Source organism: Mobula hypostoma, chromosome 5 (assembly GCF_963921235.1).
Source record: "Mobula hypostoma chromosome 5, sMobHyp1.1, whole genome shotgun sequence".
Lineage (NCBI taxonomy): Eukaryota > Metazoa > Chordata > Chondrichthyes > Myliobatiformes > Myliobatidae > Mobula > Mobula hypostoma.
The window spans coordinates 75,297,172-75,316,472 of NC_086101.1; the positions used below are offsets into that span (position 1 = coordinate 75,297,172).

The 19,301-nt window shown below is 40.2% G+C and overlaps 1 protein-coding gene across 6 annotated transcripts in view; it reads left to right on the top strand.

The window, feature by feature from the left end:
- The window catches only part of neb (nebulin), a 365,351-nt gene that overhangs the window by 155,274 nt on the left and 190,776 nt on the right, over positions 1-19,301 (top strand). For all 6 annotated transcript variants that reach the window (XM_063048565.1, XM_063048566.1, XM_063048567.1 and 3 more), the window contains exons 67-76: positions 4,908-5,111; positions 5,855-5,959; positions 6,051-6,158; positions 6,262-6,573; positions 8,509-8,712; positions 10,041-10,145; positions 12,297-12,404; positions 13,846-14,157; positions 17,557-17,760; positions 18,915-19,019. In XM_063048565.1, coding sequence (XP_062904635.1) covers positions 4,908-5,111; positions 5,855-5,959; positions 6,051-6,158; positions 6,262-6,573; positions 8,509-8,712; positions 10,041-10,145; positions 12,297-12,404; positions 13,846-14,157; positions 17,557-17,760; positions 18,915-19,019 — 1,767 coding nt within the window. The remainder of the gene's footprint in view (positions 1-4,907; positions 5,112-5,854; positions 5,960-6,050; positions 6,159-6,261; positions 6,574-8,508; positions 8,713-10,040; positions 10,146-12,296; positions 12,405-13,845; positions 14,158-17,556; positions 17,761-18,914; positions 19,020-19,301) is intronic.

Sequence of the window (19,301 nt, forward strand, 5' to 3'; positions counted from 1 at the left end):
ACACCTTCAAAAATCCCTTTTGGAATTCTTAAGAAATTGGTCAGAATATTTGAGAAATTACATTCCTCATAAATGAAGAACTTGTGCAGGTTTCTATTGTATTTTTAAGCTTTCTGTTTGAGGAAAGCATTTAGTCCTCCATTATCTCAACAAGTCTGATCTTTTGTTAAGAAAAAGGAAATTTCTTCCTTAGTATTCAAAAGAACTTGGCCTTGTTGGTGTTAGTGTGGCAGCTTATATCATTATCTGATTGTATACTGTCACGAACCCCGTGACAGGAATAAAGAACCAGCAGAGATGGAAAACACTTTTATTGCTATTAACTAATAATATTTATTAGTAACTATGCAATACGGTAATATAAATGTAGATAAACCAAACAGGCTAGCAATGATTTTATATATGTAAGTAAGTATATCAGTAAGTGTGGAAATATATATGTATGAAAAACCAAGCTTCCTTTAGTCTAGGGGTAAAAAGATACAGTCTTACGATGATAAGTAAAGTTCAGTTCAGTTCAGTTCTTGGTATTGAGTTGAGTAGTGATGGAGAGAGAGAGAGGGAAAGATCTGAGTCTTCAAGTGAGCTGACGCCATCGATCTTCTCATTGTCCTTTGAAATCCTTTAAAAGTCACCGACTGTGACTTTAACAAAGGGGACCGATTTTCTGTGGTGGAGCTATCCCCCAGGCGAGTGTGGACACATGGACAACTCCCCACCAGTCAACCCCTTTCCTCTTTTCCACTGCAACAGCGACGGATCGATCCTCCAAAACCCACTTTTCCTACGGGCACAATAATGCTCATTCAGTGTCCAGAACATGTGTCTGAGGTCTATCATCTGACCTCCTATATTATCTCTCCATGCTGAGCATCAACTGTCATTCAAATAACTCCTCCTTCCTCTCTATGTGAAGAAATGCAATCAGGCAAAAAGTCCTTGAAGAAGTATCAACAACCTGCTAAAAATCATAACATTAATTGTCCATTTAATAATGCCCTCAGTCAGCATAGCAACTTACGAGCTGCTCGGTGACGTCTCCAACTCCAACTCAGTAGAAATCCAAAGTTACTTCGTGCCTTAAAGTGACAGTCCAACCATTAATCTTCGTCTCTCTCTCTCTCTCTCTCTCTTTTACAAACAAGCTGTCGGTGGTAATTAACTCTCTCTTTTCAAAAGCATAGTTCATAGGGATAATTCAGGATCCCATCACAATACAATTCACAGATATCAATTTTGCACAGAGATCTCAGTCCTCCTGCAGAGATTCTGGATTATACACTGATTACAGTCCAATGAAGGCAGTCATTCATTTGTTGTCTGGTGAACCAGCTGGCAGCTTGTCTCAGAGCAAAGCAATTCTCTGGTGAAAGATCTGCCTTTTGAAAGGCCAGGGTAGAGTAGATGTGAAGAGAATGTTTCATATAGTTGGGGGGTCTGGGACTAGAGAGAATGGCCTCAGAAAAATTGGATGTCCCTTTAGAACAGAGGTTCCCAACTTGCGGTCCACGGACCCCTCATTTAATGGTAGGAGTCCATGGGATAAAAAAGGTTGGGAACCCCTGCTTTAGAACAAAGATGACAAAGAGTTTCTTCAGCCAGAGCGTGGTGAATCTGTGGCATTCATTGCCACCGATGCCTTTGGTGTCAAGACAGTGAGTGTATTTAAAGCAGAGGTTCATAGTTTCTTGATTAGTCGGGGCATCAATGGTTACTGGGAGAAGGCAGGAGAATGAGGTTGAGAGAGATAATAAATCAGCCATGATGAAATGTTAGAGCAGATCTGATGGGCCAAATGGCCTAATTCTGCTCTCTTGCTTTATGGTCTTATGGTCTTTTCACACTTTCCTCTGGATGTAAAAGTGTGATTCATCAGTCCTCCATAAGCTATTTATTTGAAATAAGCTGTCACTTTAAACGCCATTTCATTCCTTTCATTATCTGTGCTGTAATTCTGAGACGCTCCGTATTGGATTCCTACAGTTCATTCAATTGCTTCAATGTTAAAAATACTAGGGGACAATTTAACTGCATAAACTGTTTAGGAATGTGCATGGAAAATCATGAGGCTGGGAGAGTCTAGGACCAGAGGGCACAGCCTCAGGATAAAAGGATGTCCTGTAGAACAAAGATCCGGACGAATCTCTTTAGGCAGAGGGCGGTGAATCTGTGGAATTCGTTGCCAATGATGGCTGTGGAGACCAAGTCATTGGGCACATCTTAAACAAAAGTTTATAGGTTCTTGATTCATAAGGGTGTCAAAGCTTACAGGGAGAAGGCAGAAGAACAGTGTTGGGAAAGAAAAATAGATCAGCCATGATCAAATCATGAGCAGATTCAATGAGCTGAATAGCTTAATTCTGCCCCAATGTCTTATGGTCCATGATATACATGATTTGTCATTTGCCTTCTTTCGGCATGGTGAAGCAATATGGACAAGGCACGTTGAGAAATACAGTCATTAATTGACCACCTGGAGTCTTTTTCATAGTAAAACTTGTCACAATAAATCAGCAAGGACAGTGCCTGACCTGAGCTGTTTTGAGCTTGAAGCTGTTTTTTTTTTATCATTTTACAACTTGCATTGTAAAAATGAAACAGACTCTGGTCTCTAAGCTGTGACCACTCAAAATGGAAGGGAGCAGTTGGGAACCTTGAGGTTATGCACTGGGGTGTGTATGGGGAGAGTGAAAAGCACTACCTCCAAAACTACCCACCCACTCCCCCATCAGTCACCTGCCGCCCCATCTGCGGAAATACCACACTAGCCTCATCAACACCTCAGAACCCATAAAACCAGAGTGGAAGCAGGTAATTCTGGATCCAAAGGGAGTGCTGCAAAGAAGTAGAAAGATCTTTAACAATATGTGGCAAGTGAATAATGAAGAAAGTTAGAATCTATCCAGACTAATATTGCTTCTAGCTCAGTAAGTCTACTGCTTAAAGACCTACTTGTATGTATTGGAGACTTGATTGAATAGAATTGAACTGGAGTTCTTACATTCCACAAAATGAAAAAATGAAAGAAAAGTTCACATGGTTAATGATAAGACTAGCAGACAAAGGAGCAGAATTAGGCCATTCGCTCCATCAAGTCTGTTCTGCCATTTCATCATGAGTGATATATTATCCTTCTCAGCTCCAATCTCCTGCCTTCTCCCCGTAACCTTTAATGCCCTGTTTAATCGGGAATCTATCAGCCTCCACCTTAAATATACTCAAGACTTGGCCTGCACAGTTGTCTGTGGCAATGAATTCCACTATTTAATCACCCCCTGGCTAAAGAAATTCCTCCTCATCTCTGTTCTAAATGAAAGTCCTTCTGTTCAGAGGTTGTGCCCTGTAGTCCTTGACTCCACCACTATAAGAAACATTCTCTCCACATCCACTCTGTCTGGGCTTTTCAATATTCGATAGGTTTCAATGAGATTCCACCCCACCCCCCATTCTTCTAAACTCCAGGGAGTAGAGGCCCAGAGCTACCAAATGCCCCTCATAGGTATATTAACCTTTCATTCCCGGGATTATTCTTGTGAACCTCCTCTGGGCCCTCTCCAATACCAGACATCTTTTCTTAGATAAGGGGCCCGAAACTGCTCACGGTACTCCAATCAGACTGCACTTTGAGTATTGTGTTGCATTAATAGAGTATGAAAAATTGTTTACTAATACTCTGAAGCCAAAAATCTAGCTGCTGGAGGAACTGGAATGTGTTTATTATTGTCACATGCATCAAAGTACAGTGAAAAGCTTGGCTAAAGAGTAGAGTCAGTGGGCTGAATAGCCTAATTCTGCTCCTTTGTCTTATGGTCTTACTGTTCATACAGATCAATTCATTACATTGAGATAATAAAAGGTAAAATAATAACTGAATGCAGAATAAAGTGTAATAACTACAGGGAGCGTGTAAGTGCAAGGGCATCACAAAGAAGATTATGGGGACAAGATGACATCTTATGGTACTAGGGAACCATTTGATAGTTTTATAACAGTGGGGTAGAAACTACTGTATCCTTGAGCCTGGAGGTACATGCTTTCGGGCTTTTGTATCTTCTGCTCAGTGGGAGAGGGAGAATTGGGAACGTCCGAGATGGTGGGATCCTTAATTGTGCTGAGTGCTTCACTGAAGCAGTGAGAAGCATAAACCGAGTCCATGGAGGGGAGGCTGGTTTTGGTGATGTGCTAAGCTGTGTCTACAACCCTTTGCGGTTTATTACAGTCATAGGTAGAATAGTTGCCATACGAAGCTGTGAAACATCCAGATTGGATGCTGTCTGTGGTGCATCCATAAAATTGGTAAGGATTAATGGGGACATGCCGAATTTCTTTAGCCTCCTGAAGAAATAGAGGTGTTGGTGAGCATTCTTGACCGTGAACCCAGATGAGGGGTTTTGACCTGGGTGGCATGTTATCGTAATGGTTAGCACAACGCTTTACAGTACCAGTGACCTGGGTTCAATTCCTGCCACTGCCTGTAAGGAGTTTGTACGTTCTCCCTGTGACCATGGGGGTTTCCTCCCACAGTCCAAAGGTGTACCAGTTGGTAGGTTAATTGGTCGTTGTAAATTGTTTTGTGACTAGGCTGGGATTAAATCAGGGGGATTGCTGGGTGGCACTGCTCGAAGGGCTGGAAAGGCCTGTTCTGTGCTGTATCTCAATAAATAATAAAAAAAATCAACATCTCTTGGTTTAATTCTATTTGAATAAGCCTTTGGTGAACAGAGTTAAAAGCCAAATTGAACAACTGCCAAAAGTTTCACACGTACATACTACTATTAGAGCTGAAGTTAACTTAGGTTAAGTCAACTTAGCCTGAAATTTAACATGCAGTCCAAATTTCATTTGAAAGTCTAGTCACCTGCCTGATTTAATTTATTCCTTAATAAAGCAATTCTTTGGACCTACAGATGGTGTACAAATCAGACCTGGAATGGCTTCGTGGAATTGGATGGAGTCCTGCAGGTTCACTGGAGGTTGAGAAGGTTAAAAAAGCTGGGGAGATCCTGAGTGAGAAGAAGTACCGACAGCACCCTGATAAATTTAAGTTTACAAGTGTTCTTGATTCTCTTGAGCTGGTATTAGCCAAAAACAATGCTCAGAATCTAAATAAAGTAAGTGAAAATTATAGACAATAATTTAATTTACTTTCAATCCTTTTTTACAGAATAAATAACCCTTAAGTACAATAATTTCATATATATTAGGACTTCAGAATGTTAATTAGTACTGCATAGTCAAGATTATTTGTCATAAGGAACATTATATGGATAGACAGAAATATACATGCAACTTCCTTCCTCTTTTCAGGTCAGTTAATACCTTAGAGGAATATTTAGAGGTTTCTGTTATGGTGATTATTCTTTGGGTTTATTGAGAATGCCCACAAGACAATGAATCTCAGGGTTGTATATGATGACATATTCAAAGTGCATTTTGAAGTAGATTTATTATCAAAATATATATACAACCCTGAGATTCATCTTCTCACAGACAGCTACAAAAAGAAATAGCATGGAACTCCTTTCAAAGAAAACATCAAACACCCAATGCGCAAAAATTGCGCAAATAGCAAAAAAAAACGAGTGAATAACACATAGAATATTAAACATCAAACCACAGTCCTTGAAACAGTCCAGGAATGTTCAGTTTAGTTCAATTCAGTTCAGTACATGTATGTACTTCGATAATAACTTTTTTTTGAACTTTGAATGTGGATGAAATATCGCTCCAGTCAATCAGGAAAATATTCAATCCCCAGTCAAATATCTCTAGAATTTATTGGCTAGGTAAAGCATTTATCTTTTGTTACTATGGTGTAGGAAGGATAATTAACTGTTGTGTTTTCTTTCTGCAGCGCTTATACACTGAAGCTTGGGATGCTGATAAAACCACCATTCATGTTATGCCAGACACACCTGAAATTCTTCTGGCTAAGAGTAATTCTGCCAACGTTAGCCAGGTATTAACCAACACGACCATAAAGATTGGAACTTGGGTTTAATGTTTTTCATATACAAAATCTAATAAATCACGTATGTCTGTCCATTTAGAAACTTTACCACGAAGCATGGGAGAAATCCAAGCTTAAAGGTTATGACTTGCGTGCCGATGCCATTCCAATCAAGGCAGCAAAAGCATCCAGAGATATTGCAAGCATGGTAAGAGCTGGTACAGCAACTACTACATATTTTGATATTGCTGTCTGAGAGACACCAAAATCACTGTCAATGTTTAAACCAAACCTCTTTTCCTCACCATTAGTACAAATACAAAGAAGCCTACCGCAAGCAGCTTGGTCACCACATTGGCTGCCGCAGCCTCCAGGATGATCCCAAGATGGTCTGGTCCATGCACGTGGCCAAGATTCAGAGCGACAGGGAGTACAAGAAGGACTTTGAGAAGACCAAGACCAAATTCAACATGCCCGTAGACATGCTGGACATCCTGTTAGCCAAGAAGTGCCAGTCCCTGGTCAGTGACATTGACTACAGACATTACCTGCACGAATGGACCTGCCTGCCAGACCAGAATGATGTGATACAAGCAAAGAAGGCCTATGATTTGCAGAGCGATGTGAGTACTTCCCGTTCTTCCCCCACCCCCCACCCATCTTTTATTTGGAGAACTGGTTTATCAAAATTTTATGTTTCATGCCAAAAGACAACAAATAAATCCAGAATTGATCACAGGAGGAAATAAGGCTAAAATTAAACAAGGTGGAAATATAAAAGGCTGGGAATTTGCTATATGGCACCAGAACTTCAAATGAAAGTTGCACATAAATTAATTTCTAGCAGACCATGTTAACAATTATTCTTGGTGAAATCGAGCTCATTGAGAAAAAGGCCCAAGTGCTTCTGTGTGTATTTCAGTGGTTCAATTTAATATCAGAGAACATATGCAGTATACTATCTGAAATTCTTAATCTTCATAGACATCCACGAAACAAAGAAAAAGAACCTCAATGAATGACAGAAATGTTAGAACCCCAAAGGCCCCCCACTCACAAGCAACAGCAAAAGCATCAATTCCCACCACCCAGCATAGCAAAACCCTCAGAGACCGTGATCTAGAGTCCATCAAAAACTACCGCCCATCCCAACACTTCGACATTGCAGACATGTTGCCTCATGTTTATCCTACATCATAATCCACATACTGATATTATATGTGTCTGCATTGCAGATTTATTCCATTATCAGACACTCAAATATCTTACAGCTTTCACAGAGCATGCTTAAACTAACTGGGAGTATCATTTCTTTTGGGTTTTATTGCTGAGATCCTCCTCTGTATTCTATGTAATACAGAGTTATGTGAAATCTAGTTTCTAAGCAATACTATTCCTTTGACACTAAACTGAAATTGAAACCTGCTATTTTGTTCCAAACAAAATGGATTCTGTCATCCAAAGGATCTTGAGAAGCTTATTGCACAAGAGGTTACTTGATTTGTGTGGCCTAGTTAGTTTGTCAACATTATAATTGATAATATTTTTATCACAGCATATTGTCCTGAGGCACTTTATGTTAATATTATCAAAGAAAATTTCAACCAAGCCACATGGGGAGCAAATTGAATAGATACCCAAAATTGGACATGGATTTTAATAAGTACCATTCTTAAAGGATGATAAATGGATAGAAAGATTTAGGGAGGAATTCCCAGAGATGAGAGCCAAAGACAAGAAACAGAAATTTTTTTAAAATGTGGAATGTTCAAAACAGACTGAACTAGAGGAGAACACCTCCAAAAGAACCATTTGTTGTGGTTTGGAGGTCTGTGTGTCTCAGTGACCCAGAGAGCTGTGCCAGCTGGAGTCAAGGCTTTTTGCTTTGGCTAATTGTAGGGTCGCCCATGCCAGACAAGTCAAAGGGTAGAGGCCAGACTAAGGGTGGTCCACTGGTCCTCAATGTTTTAGGGTTCAGCTCAGGCCTAACAACCCTGAATGGTAAAAACAAAATTGTTACGGAAACAGCAATGAAGAGTCCTTCTCCATCTGAGTGTGACAGCATTCTTGAGTCTCCACCTAGGACTTGCATGGCTGACAGTAGTGAAAACTGAGAGGAAGCTACTGGCATGATGAAGGAAGCCCTGAGCACTGTCATGGATGGAAAACCTTTATTGCTGCTCTAAACGCCTGTGGCATAGCGGGCAGTAGGTAAGAGGAGCATAGACATCAAAGAGTTAGAAGGCTGAGTCACCCTTTGACTTCAAAGTGCCGAAGTAAGTATAGTTCGTGAGTAACACTCACACTGTGTTCAGTGTTTGTGATCAGAGATGGATTTTCCCATCTGAATACCCAGTATTAAATATCTGAGGTGGTGCAAATTCAAATTTATAATACCAGATTTTAATCAATTACTTTGTTGAATTAAAGGAAATTTGAATAATAATCCAACATGGTTTAATGATTTGGTCTTGATTCTTGCAGTGACTGTATGTGTTCTAGTTGGGTCAAATGATTATCTGCATATCAATGTAACCCTCTGTGTGGTCTTTCTCTAGTGGATTTACAAATCTGATATGGAATGGATGCGTGGTATTGGATGGATGCCCCATGACTCCTTTGATGTTAAGAAAGCGCAGAAAGCCCAGGAGATCCTCAGTGAGCGACTCTACCGTCAGCCTCCTGATCGGTTCAAGTTCACCAGCATTGTTGACGATCCCCGTATTGTCCAGGCTAAAACCAATGCAGACCAACTGAGTGATGTAAGGATTTTATTTATTAAACCACTTGTTTCATTTCTATTAATTCTGTGGCAATTCATATTGAGTCAGTATGTGTTCTAAGCATATTAATAGTGATTGAGTCATAGAGTCATAGTCTGTGCTGAGCCATTTAAACTGCCTACTCCCATTGACCTGCACCTGGAGCATAGCCCTACCATCCATGTACCTATCCAAACGTTAAAATTGAGCTTGCATGCACCACTTGTGCTGGCAGCTCATTCCATACTTCCATGACCCTCTGAGTAAATAAGCTTCTCCACATGTTCCTCTTAAACTTTTCATTTTCACCCTTAAACTTTTCACTTTTCACCCTTAACCTATGACCTCTAGTTGCATTCCCACTCAACTTCTATGGAAAAAGCCAGCTTGCATTTACCCTATCTATAGCCCTCATAATTTTGTATATCTCTATCAAATCGACTCTAAGGAATAAAATCCTAACCTATTCAATTATTCCACATAATTCAGGTGGGACGGTAGCATACTGGTTAACACAACACTTTACAGTACTGGCAACACAGGAATCAATTCCCCTTGCTCCCTGTAAGGAGATAGAACGTTCTCCCCGTCACCGCGTGGGTTTCCACCAGATGCTCTGCTTTCCTCCCATAATCCAAAGAAGTACTGGTTGGTGGGTTAATTGGTCATTGTAAAATATCTGGTGCTTAGCCCAGGATTAAATCGGGGTGGGGGGGGTGAAGAATTGCTGGGTGACATGACTCGAAGGGACAGAAGAGCCTGTTCCTCGCTGTATCTCAATGAATAAATAAATAGAGTCTCAAGTTTGTATATGGTAACATATACATATGTTGCTAGTAAATTTGACTTTGACCTTAACTTGACTTTGAGTTGTAGAATCTACAAACCTTAATTGTGAGTGTTCTTTCAAATGTTTCGGGGTAGTATTTCTTGTAAAGTCAGCAAAAGTCAGTGTAAGTACCCTATGCATAGTCCATGGGAGCATTTAATAGGTAGTGGGAGTTTCTACCCTCAACTATAACTACCTTAAGGAACCAAAGTACATTTATGTCACCACATACAACCCTGAGTATCATCGTCTTGCCAGCATACTCAATAAATCCATAACAAAATAATAATGATAATTGAATCCATGAAAGACTGCACCAACCAGGGCATACAACTATATTAACCAATATATACTGAAAGTTGTATCTATGTTACAAGTATTGCACCATTTTAATCTGTGTTGCCATTATTAAGAGCTTGTTCCATGTGTTAAACAATCATTATATTTATTTGTTTATTACTGGAAAAATAAATAATCTATTCTTTTCCACTGCCTTCAGCGACTGTACCACAGTGATTGGGAGAGAGACAAGCTCATAGTTCACCTTCCAAATGACACACCTGAGATGTTGTTGTCCAAGCAGAACTCTGCAAACATCAGTTCGGTAAGCAATTCAAAGTAACCCTTTAGCAATTGATGTATACAAGGGATTGTATTCATTATGTACAAACTTTGTAGATACTTATTTTTCCACACAAATATGAAGAGAATATACTTTGTCAAGACACATGCCTGAATTTAGTTCCAATGACTTAGTTCCTGCCAGTTTGTTGTCACAATACTGTCCATTCCCATTCCAATAAAATGATTTGATAGATCAATTTATGTTAAATTATTGAAAAGCAATAAGTGAATAATTTTGCAATTGCATTTTGTAATTGCTGCACTAATTTCAATTCTGCAATTATCTTATCAGCATCAACTGGGTGTAAATGAAAGCCAAAAGTAAACATTTACCTCAATCTTATAAGGAAGGTAGAGGCAGCAGAGAAAGGGACTGGTAGGGGGAGAGAGTAGGAGTTGGGTTGGAGGATTGCAGGCTGAAGTCTCATAGGGAATTTGGTGAGATGTGAATGTGACCCAGTGGTTGTGGAATGTGTGTGGTGAAGTGGGAGGGTTAAATGGAATGGAAAATATGTATGTAATGGGTAAAAGTAAGGGATGTGGTATTTATGGGCCTAATAAGGGAAGTTGTATGGATTCAGAGAAGAGTAGGGTGATAGTTTATGAAGATCAGGGAGAAGTGTGACACCAGTGAGGAGGGACTTGGCAAAATGATCGTAAGTCTACATAGATTCTGGCCCACAATGTTATATTGATCCTTTAACCTACTCAAAGATCAATCTAACACTTCTGTTGGCCAGAAAGAACGATAATCAGGGAATAGGAATGGAGGTGGCCATTTTGTGAGACTGTCCTTGCAGCCGCCATTTTGTGAACTGTATGATCTGATTCTTGCTCTGGGATAATTTAATCAGAGCAATTGAACATGAGCACAAGTATTTTCTGCTAATAACCCTCAAAATTGGAATCCATTCTCAGACAAGTAGCTATTTATTATGTAAAGTGGCTGGCTTGCAGGAGGAGCAGCCTATAATCTTATTAGGCTCTATGTCTGGGTTACCAGGTTTGACCCATTCAGAATTGAAAAGAATGAAAGGTATGAGGCTAAGGGCAAAGGTCATAGAATAATACTGGTCATAGCCCTGGAGCAGAGCCAATAAGATGATAACCTAAGTCAGTCAGGTGACCTCAAGCCAACAAGATTGAAGCGCAACATTTGAACTGGTGAGGAAAGATAAAAATGAAAGGCTTCAAATGCAAAGGAGTGACAACTCTCTGGAGATGAATCATCACAGATCACTGAAGTAAATAACCACACATCAGACATGTGAAGAGTAGATCAGGAATACCTGGCCAGCATAGACTCCTTTGCCTGGGTATTACCTTTTCTATTCTTTGACTGTTCAAGGAAGGTCAAGGAAATGCACAGGTATTTGTTTGCGTAAATTTGCGTGATTTTTAATTGAGACAATAAGGGTACTTGTCAGTACACTCAGATCCTCTATGTACCTAACTGATCATTATTACTAAGGAGTAGCCCTTGTTAGACCAACCGGTGGTGTAGTGGCACCAACACTGGACTTTGGGTCCTGAGTTCAAATCTGGCCGGGTCCCAACCTGGGCACTAGCAGTATCTGTGCGAAAGAAAGGCCGAGCAATCTACTTTTGCATAGAGTTGAAGTGAACAAAGGTCATTTCTATTTCCCTATGGACAACTACAGTAGGGTTGTCATGAGTGGACAGTGTCTCGACGGCACTCAACAACAACGCTTGTAACACTTCCCTCCCACATAGCCCACCGTTGTTCTTTCATCTATGTGCCTATTTAAGAGTCTCTAATGTTCCTAATGTTTCTGCCCCTATTGTCACCCCAAGTCAAGTTGAGATGGAGAAGAGGAGAGTTTCACCCAAGTTTTGAGAGTGAGGTCAGCTTTGTCCAACGAGGAGTTGTAGAGTGTAGGTTCAGAGTAAGAGATGAGAAGTGGGGCTGGGTGTTGGTGTGGGAAGAGAAGAGGGAGAGAATTAAGTGTGGATTTAATGGAGAAGGAGGATGTTTTTTTAAAATTTGGTCTTGGATGGGATGGGCCTAGCAAGATGCATGTATTTGGTGGGAACATTTGATTCTGAATAGCTTGATTATTGTTTTTATGCTGTATTGACGGTTCTATTGCTTTCTTTTTTTGTTGTATAGAAATTATATAAACTTGCCTGGGAAGAATCTAAGATGAAAGGCTATGAACTCGGAAAAGATGCCATCTCTATTCAGGCTGCAAAAGCTTCCAGAAATATTGCCAGTGATGTAAGTTTGCTCACGGGTTTAAATGATGCTAGTAGTGGCTAAGAATTGCTCAGGCAATTAGGGTAATACTTTCATTCAGAAATTAATAGCAGCAGACGGAGTGAAGCAGGACACTAGGGATCCAAGTGGACAGGAAGTGCACTTAGATGTTGCATTCTGCAATAAAATTGAAGAATTGAAAAATTGTGTATTGGGAATATGGAGAAAAAAGATAGATTAAAAGGGGGAGAGACCCCACATGCAAACACCTCAAGATATTAGTGAGTAATAAACATGAGAACGTCTGTAGATGCTGGAAATCCAAAGCAATACACACAAAATGCTGGAGGAACTCAGCAGGTCAGGCAGCATCAATGGAAATGAATACATAGTTGAAATTTTGGGTTGAGACCCTTCTTCAGGACTGAGAAACAAGGGGGAAGATGTCAGAAAGTATTCGGGAGCCTGAACATTTGACTTCACTAATTGGATGTGGGCTGTGACAACTGTGATATCAGCCTAATATTATCAATTTACTGCTTTCCCAGGGAAGGTTAGGAGGTTAGCGGTAGTGAAGGGAAAAGGGATTGGAGATGTGAAGACATGGATGATATGGATCAAATATAGAAGTAAAATTCTATGCAGATTATTAAAGGTGTTCAACAAGGTGCAAACTGATTTCATTCTATTCAAAACACTACTCATAAAATTATTCACATTTATTTTTTGAATCGTGGAAACCATTAGAAAGGTTGGGTGAATTTGATATCAAATCCAATAGATGAGAAAGGAAGAAGGAGAAAAGATGTTTGGATCAAAAGAGCAAGAAGTTGAAAGAAAATTTCTTTTTGCAAATTTTGTCATGATATTTATCATACCAGCTTTTATTTATTTAAATGGCACTGGGGCAAAATTTTCCATAACTATACAATAGGTGTTTAAAAAAAACTAACAGAAATCTTCATGTATATGAAAAATAGGATCTATTTTTGAGAATTAATTAGAGACAGATCATTGCAAAGGCTGGAATCTACAGCAACACATAGAGTGCTGGAAGAACTCTAAGTCAGGCAGCATCTGTGCGGTAAGCTGTTGATTTAGGTCGAGACCTATCATTGTGGATCAGGAGTTCCTAACCTGAGGTCCAAAGACCACTCGGTAAATGGCATTGTTCCACAGCATGAAAAAAGTGGGGAATCCTTGTTATAGATGAAGGGTCCTGATTCAAAATGTCAATTGTTCACTTCTCCATAGGTGCTGCTTGACTTGTTAGTTCCTCCAGCAGTCTGTGTGTTACTTGAGATTTAATTGGTATAGGAATGTCTGTGTACATTAATGTCTTTCCTAAAGCTGAACTTTAATGGAATGTATACTAAGAATGTAGCTTCACCTAACTTTAGGACCATGATTGTGGTTTTTCTGATCATGATCTTAACAAGAATTGTACTTCTTTTGCTTCTAGTATCAATACAAAATGGTCTACCGCAAGCAGCTTGGCCACCACGTTGGATGCCGAGACATCTATGATGATCCCAAGATGGTCTGGTCCATGCATGTAGCTAAGATGCAGAGTGACAGGGAGTACAAGAAAGACTTCGAGAAAACCAAGACCAAGTTTAACATGCCAGTTGATATGCTGGACATCCTGTTGGCCAAGAAATGCCAGACCCTGGTCAGTGACATTGACTACAGGCATTACCTGCACCAATGGACCTGCCTCCCAGACCAGAATGATGTGATCCAGGCAAAGAAAGCCTACAATTTGCAGAGTGATGTGAGTATTATTTTACTACCTCTCGGACATCAATAAATCTTTCAGAATGAGTAAATAATCACAGATTAATGTAAGATAGTTGTCTTTAGTAGTGAAGTATAGGTGGCCACATTAATAGGAAGCTATGAGATTACATGAAGTAGAGGAACAGAGGGATGCTGGAGTACAAATGTGTCAACGATTAAATATGCATGACAAAATAGCCAGGCCAGAAGGAATGTCAACCAAGCACTAGGTTTTAATTTCTTGAGGGATAGATTTAGAAAGTATTGTAAATGCTGCAAAAAAAACCCTTTTTTTTTTCTGCATGGTGTGCTGTGTACGCCTCTGGTTGCTACATTGATAAAAAGTATATAGAGCAAAGGTGAGCAGGCACAGAATATTTACAGTGATAAAGAATATAGAGCCAATGATGAGCACACACAGAATGTTTACAATGATAAAGCAGGAAATATCAGGATAAAGTGGACAGAATGAACTGTTTGTTAAATTCATGGGGTTGTAGAGCACCACAGTGTACAGAATCGTTGGTTGAATGAGTCCATGCTGACCACCACTTCCACCCAGCTAGTCCCAATTTCCTGCATTCAGCCCATATTCCTCTGAGACCCACCCCTCCATTTATCGATTCAAGTGGTACTATTCTACCTGTCTCAACTGCTTCCTCTGGCCACTGTTTATAACCCTTAGACTTGTCTTTCCACAGACAGCCACAAAACAATGAAAACCATTGAAGCCTTTCAAAGAAAAACATCAAACCCCACCCAAGTCCCTTTAAAATCTTTTTCACGCTCACCTTAAATCTAGGACCCGCTAGTTTTGAACTCTCCTGCTCTGAAGAAAAGATTGTTACCATCCACCTTCTCCACGAACCTTCTAATTTTAACACTTCAGTAAGGTAGTCCCTCGTTCTCCTGTTGTCCCACAGAATAAAAACTTAGCCTGGTCAGCCTCTCTCTGTAACCCAGTCCCCTGGTCCTGGAGACATCTTTGTAAATCTTCTCTGCACTCTTTCCAGTTTAACTACAGAATTCCTATAACAGGATGACCAAACCATATACAGTACTCCCAAGTGCAGCCTCAGCAATGACTTACAGTATATAACTGCAAAATAATATCTAACTCCTATATGCAGCACCATTAATAATTAAGAACAGTGCGTGAAACATCTTTCTCACCACTCAGTCTACCTGTAATGCCATTTTCAATGAACTATGCAGAGCTATGAGGCTACCCAGATAGAATATGAGGTGTTGCTTTGCCTGGGCCTCCAATCTGACAGCATGAACATCAGTTTCTCCAACCTGATAATTTCCTCCTCCTTCCCCTTCCCTTCTTTTCCATTTCCCAATTTGTCTCCTCTCTTATCCCTTTTTTGCTACTCACCTGCTTATCACCTCCCTCTAGTGCCCCTCCTCCTTCCTTTTTTCCCATGATGAACTCTCTTCTCCTATAAGATTCCTTCTTCTTCAGCCCTTTACCGGTTCCACCTATCAGCTCCCAGTTTCTCACTTCATCCTCCTTAACCCAACTACCTGGCTTCAACTATCACCTTCTACCTTGTACTGCTTCCCCCTCTCCCCCACCACCTTAGCCTGGCTTCTTCCCCCTTTCTTTCCAGGCCTGGTGAGGGGTCTCTACCTGAAAAGTTGAATGTTTAATCCTCTCCGTAGATGTTGCCTGACCTGCAGAGTTCCTCCAGCATTTTGTCAATGTTGCTCTGGATTTCCATCATCAGCGGAATATCTTGTGTTTATTCATTCTAAGAAACAATCTTAAACCCCCACCTCCTGCTTCCTGCCTCCAAGCCAATGTTGATTCCACTTGACCAGATTTCAGTAGATTCCATAGAAGCCAACCTTCCAGAGCAGCGTACCAGGATGATCCATTTGAGGCATTTGTATTATGAAACCATGTTAGAATGGATCCTACTTGTGGTGAAGAGTGTAAATGGATTTCACCAGTAAATACTCAGATTAAGTTATTGTCACATATACACTGCAGTATGATGAAATTCCTTAATCATGTGAAGCGCATGGTAAAAAAATAGATAGTAAAGATAATATTAAATACAGCAACAAGTGCAAAACAACAGAATAGTGCAAGGATAGTAGTGGAATATGAAATGAGTGGATTCCGGTTAATTGGGACACATCTGGACCAGTACATTTTGATCCAATTAACTGGCTGCCCCAGTTAGGTATAAAAAGACAAGCTGAATAATAAATTATGTATTTAAATGAAATGCAGAACAAATTAGAATACTACCAATAGCAATACAGTACCATAAAACTGTATTAGTTCCTAATTGATGGAGGAATTCATCCAGTGCACACAATGAACAAAATCAGCGTGGACACCTAGTGCAGATAATGGACTGCCTTTGTACAATGCTCTCCATGATTGCTTCCTCCAAATCTTCACTTTCATTGTAACATTCAAAATGATTGTCAATACCTTCAAATTCTTCGTAATTGAAGTAGCAAAGATTGTTTCATTTTCACTCCTGGCTGTGTCTGGCATCTCTAAACCTGAATGCTTCAAACCACAGTGAACAAAACAGTTCTGAATTGTCTTACTGTTTATTTCCTGCCAACTATCAATGACAAAATTCACTGCTTTTGAACACAAACACACACAACTGACGCCATTTAAAAATGTTCACTTTAAGTATGGCACAGCATCTAACAGCCACACAAGTACACGTGACTGACACTAGTTAAAAACATTTCAGCATGTCTCCTGCCTCAAAGTGGTATGATGTTCCAAATAAATAAAGGGAATCCTGGCAATTTTCTGGATTAGTTTTTTTGTTCTTTAAATGTTGTTCCAAATAAGCAGCTGCCCCAATTAACCAGAATCCACTGTGGTGCATAAAGAAGATCTAAAACAGGGATTCCCAAACTAGGGTCCATGGACATCTTGCTTAATAGTATTGACCCATGGCGTAAAAAAAAGGTAGGGAACCCTTGTCCAAAATGACAATAGTGGAATAACTAAGAGAGGCTGAATTAAGAGTTGGAGAATATGACGGCATTACAGAGAAGGAGATGTGAAAAAGGTGACTGGTTCAGAAGTCTGATAGCAGTGGGGAAGAAACTGTTCTTGTGCCTGTCCATTCAAGATTTTAGGCAGGCACTAGAAAGTCAATAGGGATATAAAAGAAGTTCCTTTATCCAAAATACAGAATTCCCTACCATAGGGAGTAGTTGAGATATCAATGCTTTTAAAATAAGGCTGGACACTAATATGAGAGAGGAGAGATTAAAGAGCTACAGGGTTCGATTAAGTAAGGTAAAGCATGAACAGGACTGAGTGGAGCATAAGTATTGTGATATTTTGGTTGGGCCAAATGACTGTCTGCGTATCAACCTAATCCTCTGTGTGGCCTTTCTCTAGTGGGTTTACAAATCCGATATGGAATGGATGCGTGGTATTGGATGGATGCCCCATGACTCCCTTGATGTTAAGAAAGTGCGGAAAGCCCAGGAGATCCTCAGTGAGCGACACTACCGTCAGCCTCCTGATCAGCTCAAGTTCACCAGCATTGTCGACCTACCCAGTATTGTCCAGGCTAAAACCAACGCGGAACAATTAAGTAATGTAAGAAACTTAACATCACTCAATAAGAATGGGAAATGGTTAGGAAAACACAGCAGGTGAGGCCGCAGTAGCACCTCTAATTGAATTTCCTCTGAATGCATTAAGAGTTGGGAAATCAAGCATATATGGTAGGATAAGCACCAAGAAAAGCAGGATTAAAGAGATTGGTATAGGCTGAGGAAAGCTTGTAAGAGAAGCTGACCTATCTGGATGAGGTGAAAGAAAGGAAGGAAAAGAAAGACAGCACAAGGATTGTGAGAAACCAAATGGCGTAGTTGCTGGAAATCTGAAATACAAAGTAATGCTGGGAAAGTCCAACTTCTGCTGGGATGTTCTTCCCTGAAAATCCAGGGATTTTCTTGGAATAGAGTAATACACCATAGACAGAGCGTCGGAGTGTGATGGAGAATAGAAGTGACAAGAATATAAGGACAAAAAAAGTAAGGGTTCTACATTTAATTTCTCCAATATAATGCAGATTGTATTGTCAGGCACACTGAAGTTGAACAGGTCCAAGTGAATTTCTGCTTCACCTCGATGTGCTGGTCTCTGGATGAAGGATTAAGATCAACGGGCAGAAATTGCATCTCCAGAAGCTGCACAGGAAGATGGAATAAGAAGGGGAAAGAGTGCTGGTGGTGATGGAAGAGCATTCCCAGGAATCGAGCACACTGCAGTTCCTTTAGAATCCTGAAAGATGGGGGTGGGCAAGGTGTTGATGCTTTGTGTGAAGAGAGGGGGAAGGGAGGGGGGAGGGAGGGCAAGAGAGGGGAAGGCAGGAGGAAGGGAGGGGGAGGGAAGGGAGCTTCAGGACTTCAATGTTTCTTTTGTCCTATGGGGTTTCTTGTTTCATGGATGTCTGTGAAGAGGACAAATTTTAGGTTGTGTACTGTATACACTCTCTGATATTAAATTTACTTCGAAACCTTAGAAAAGGGGGGCACAAGTTGCATCTGGTGGGGAAGTTTGTTAAAGGTGGTGGGCATTACCAGAGGATGCCACCAGGTGAATATTTCCAGCATTTTCTGTCTTTCCTTTAAACTTTGCTACGGAATTTTGGGTTCTCCGCAAGGCCTTATGCTTTCCTTTATACAATTCAAATTGATCCCATGTGGATTTATTTTGAATTTAATTTTTTTCTTGAACAATTACAGCTAAAATACAAAGAAGCATGGGAAAAGGATAAATTACAGATTCACGTCCTTCCTGATACTCCAGAAATATTGCTGGCAAAAACCAATGCTGCCAATGTTAGTCAGGTAAGGTAAAATATGTATTTAAAATAAACATGATATAAATTTTGCCATTAATCAAGGGACATTTTAGATGGAAGATCAGCGTTTGGTTATGTTACTGAACTAATGGTTAGAAACAGAATTTCAAATCCTACCAATAAGTTTATTGACTTAACCTCCTTCTGCTGCCTATACTGTAAGGAGTCGGTACGTTCTGCCCCTGACTGCGTGAGTTTCCTCCGAGTGTTCCAGTTTCCTCCTACAGTCCAAAGATGTATCAGCTGGTAGCTTAATTGGTCATCGTAT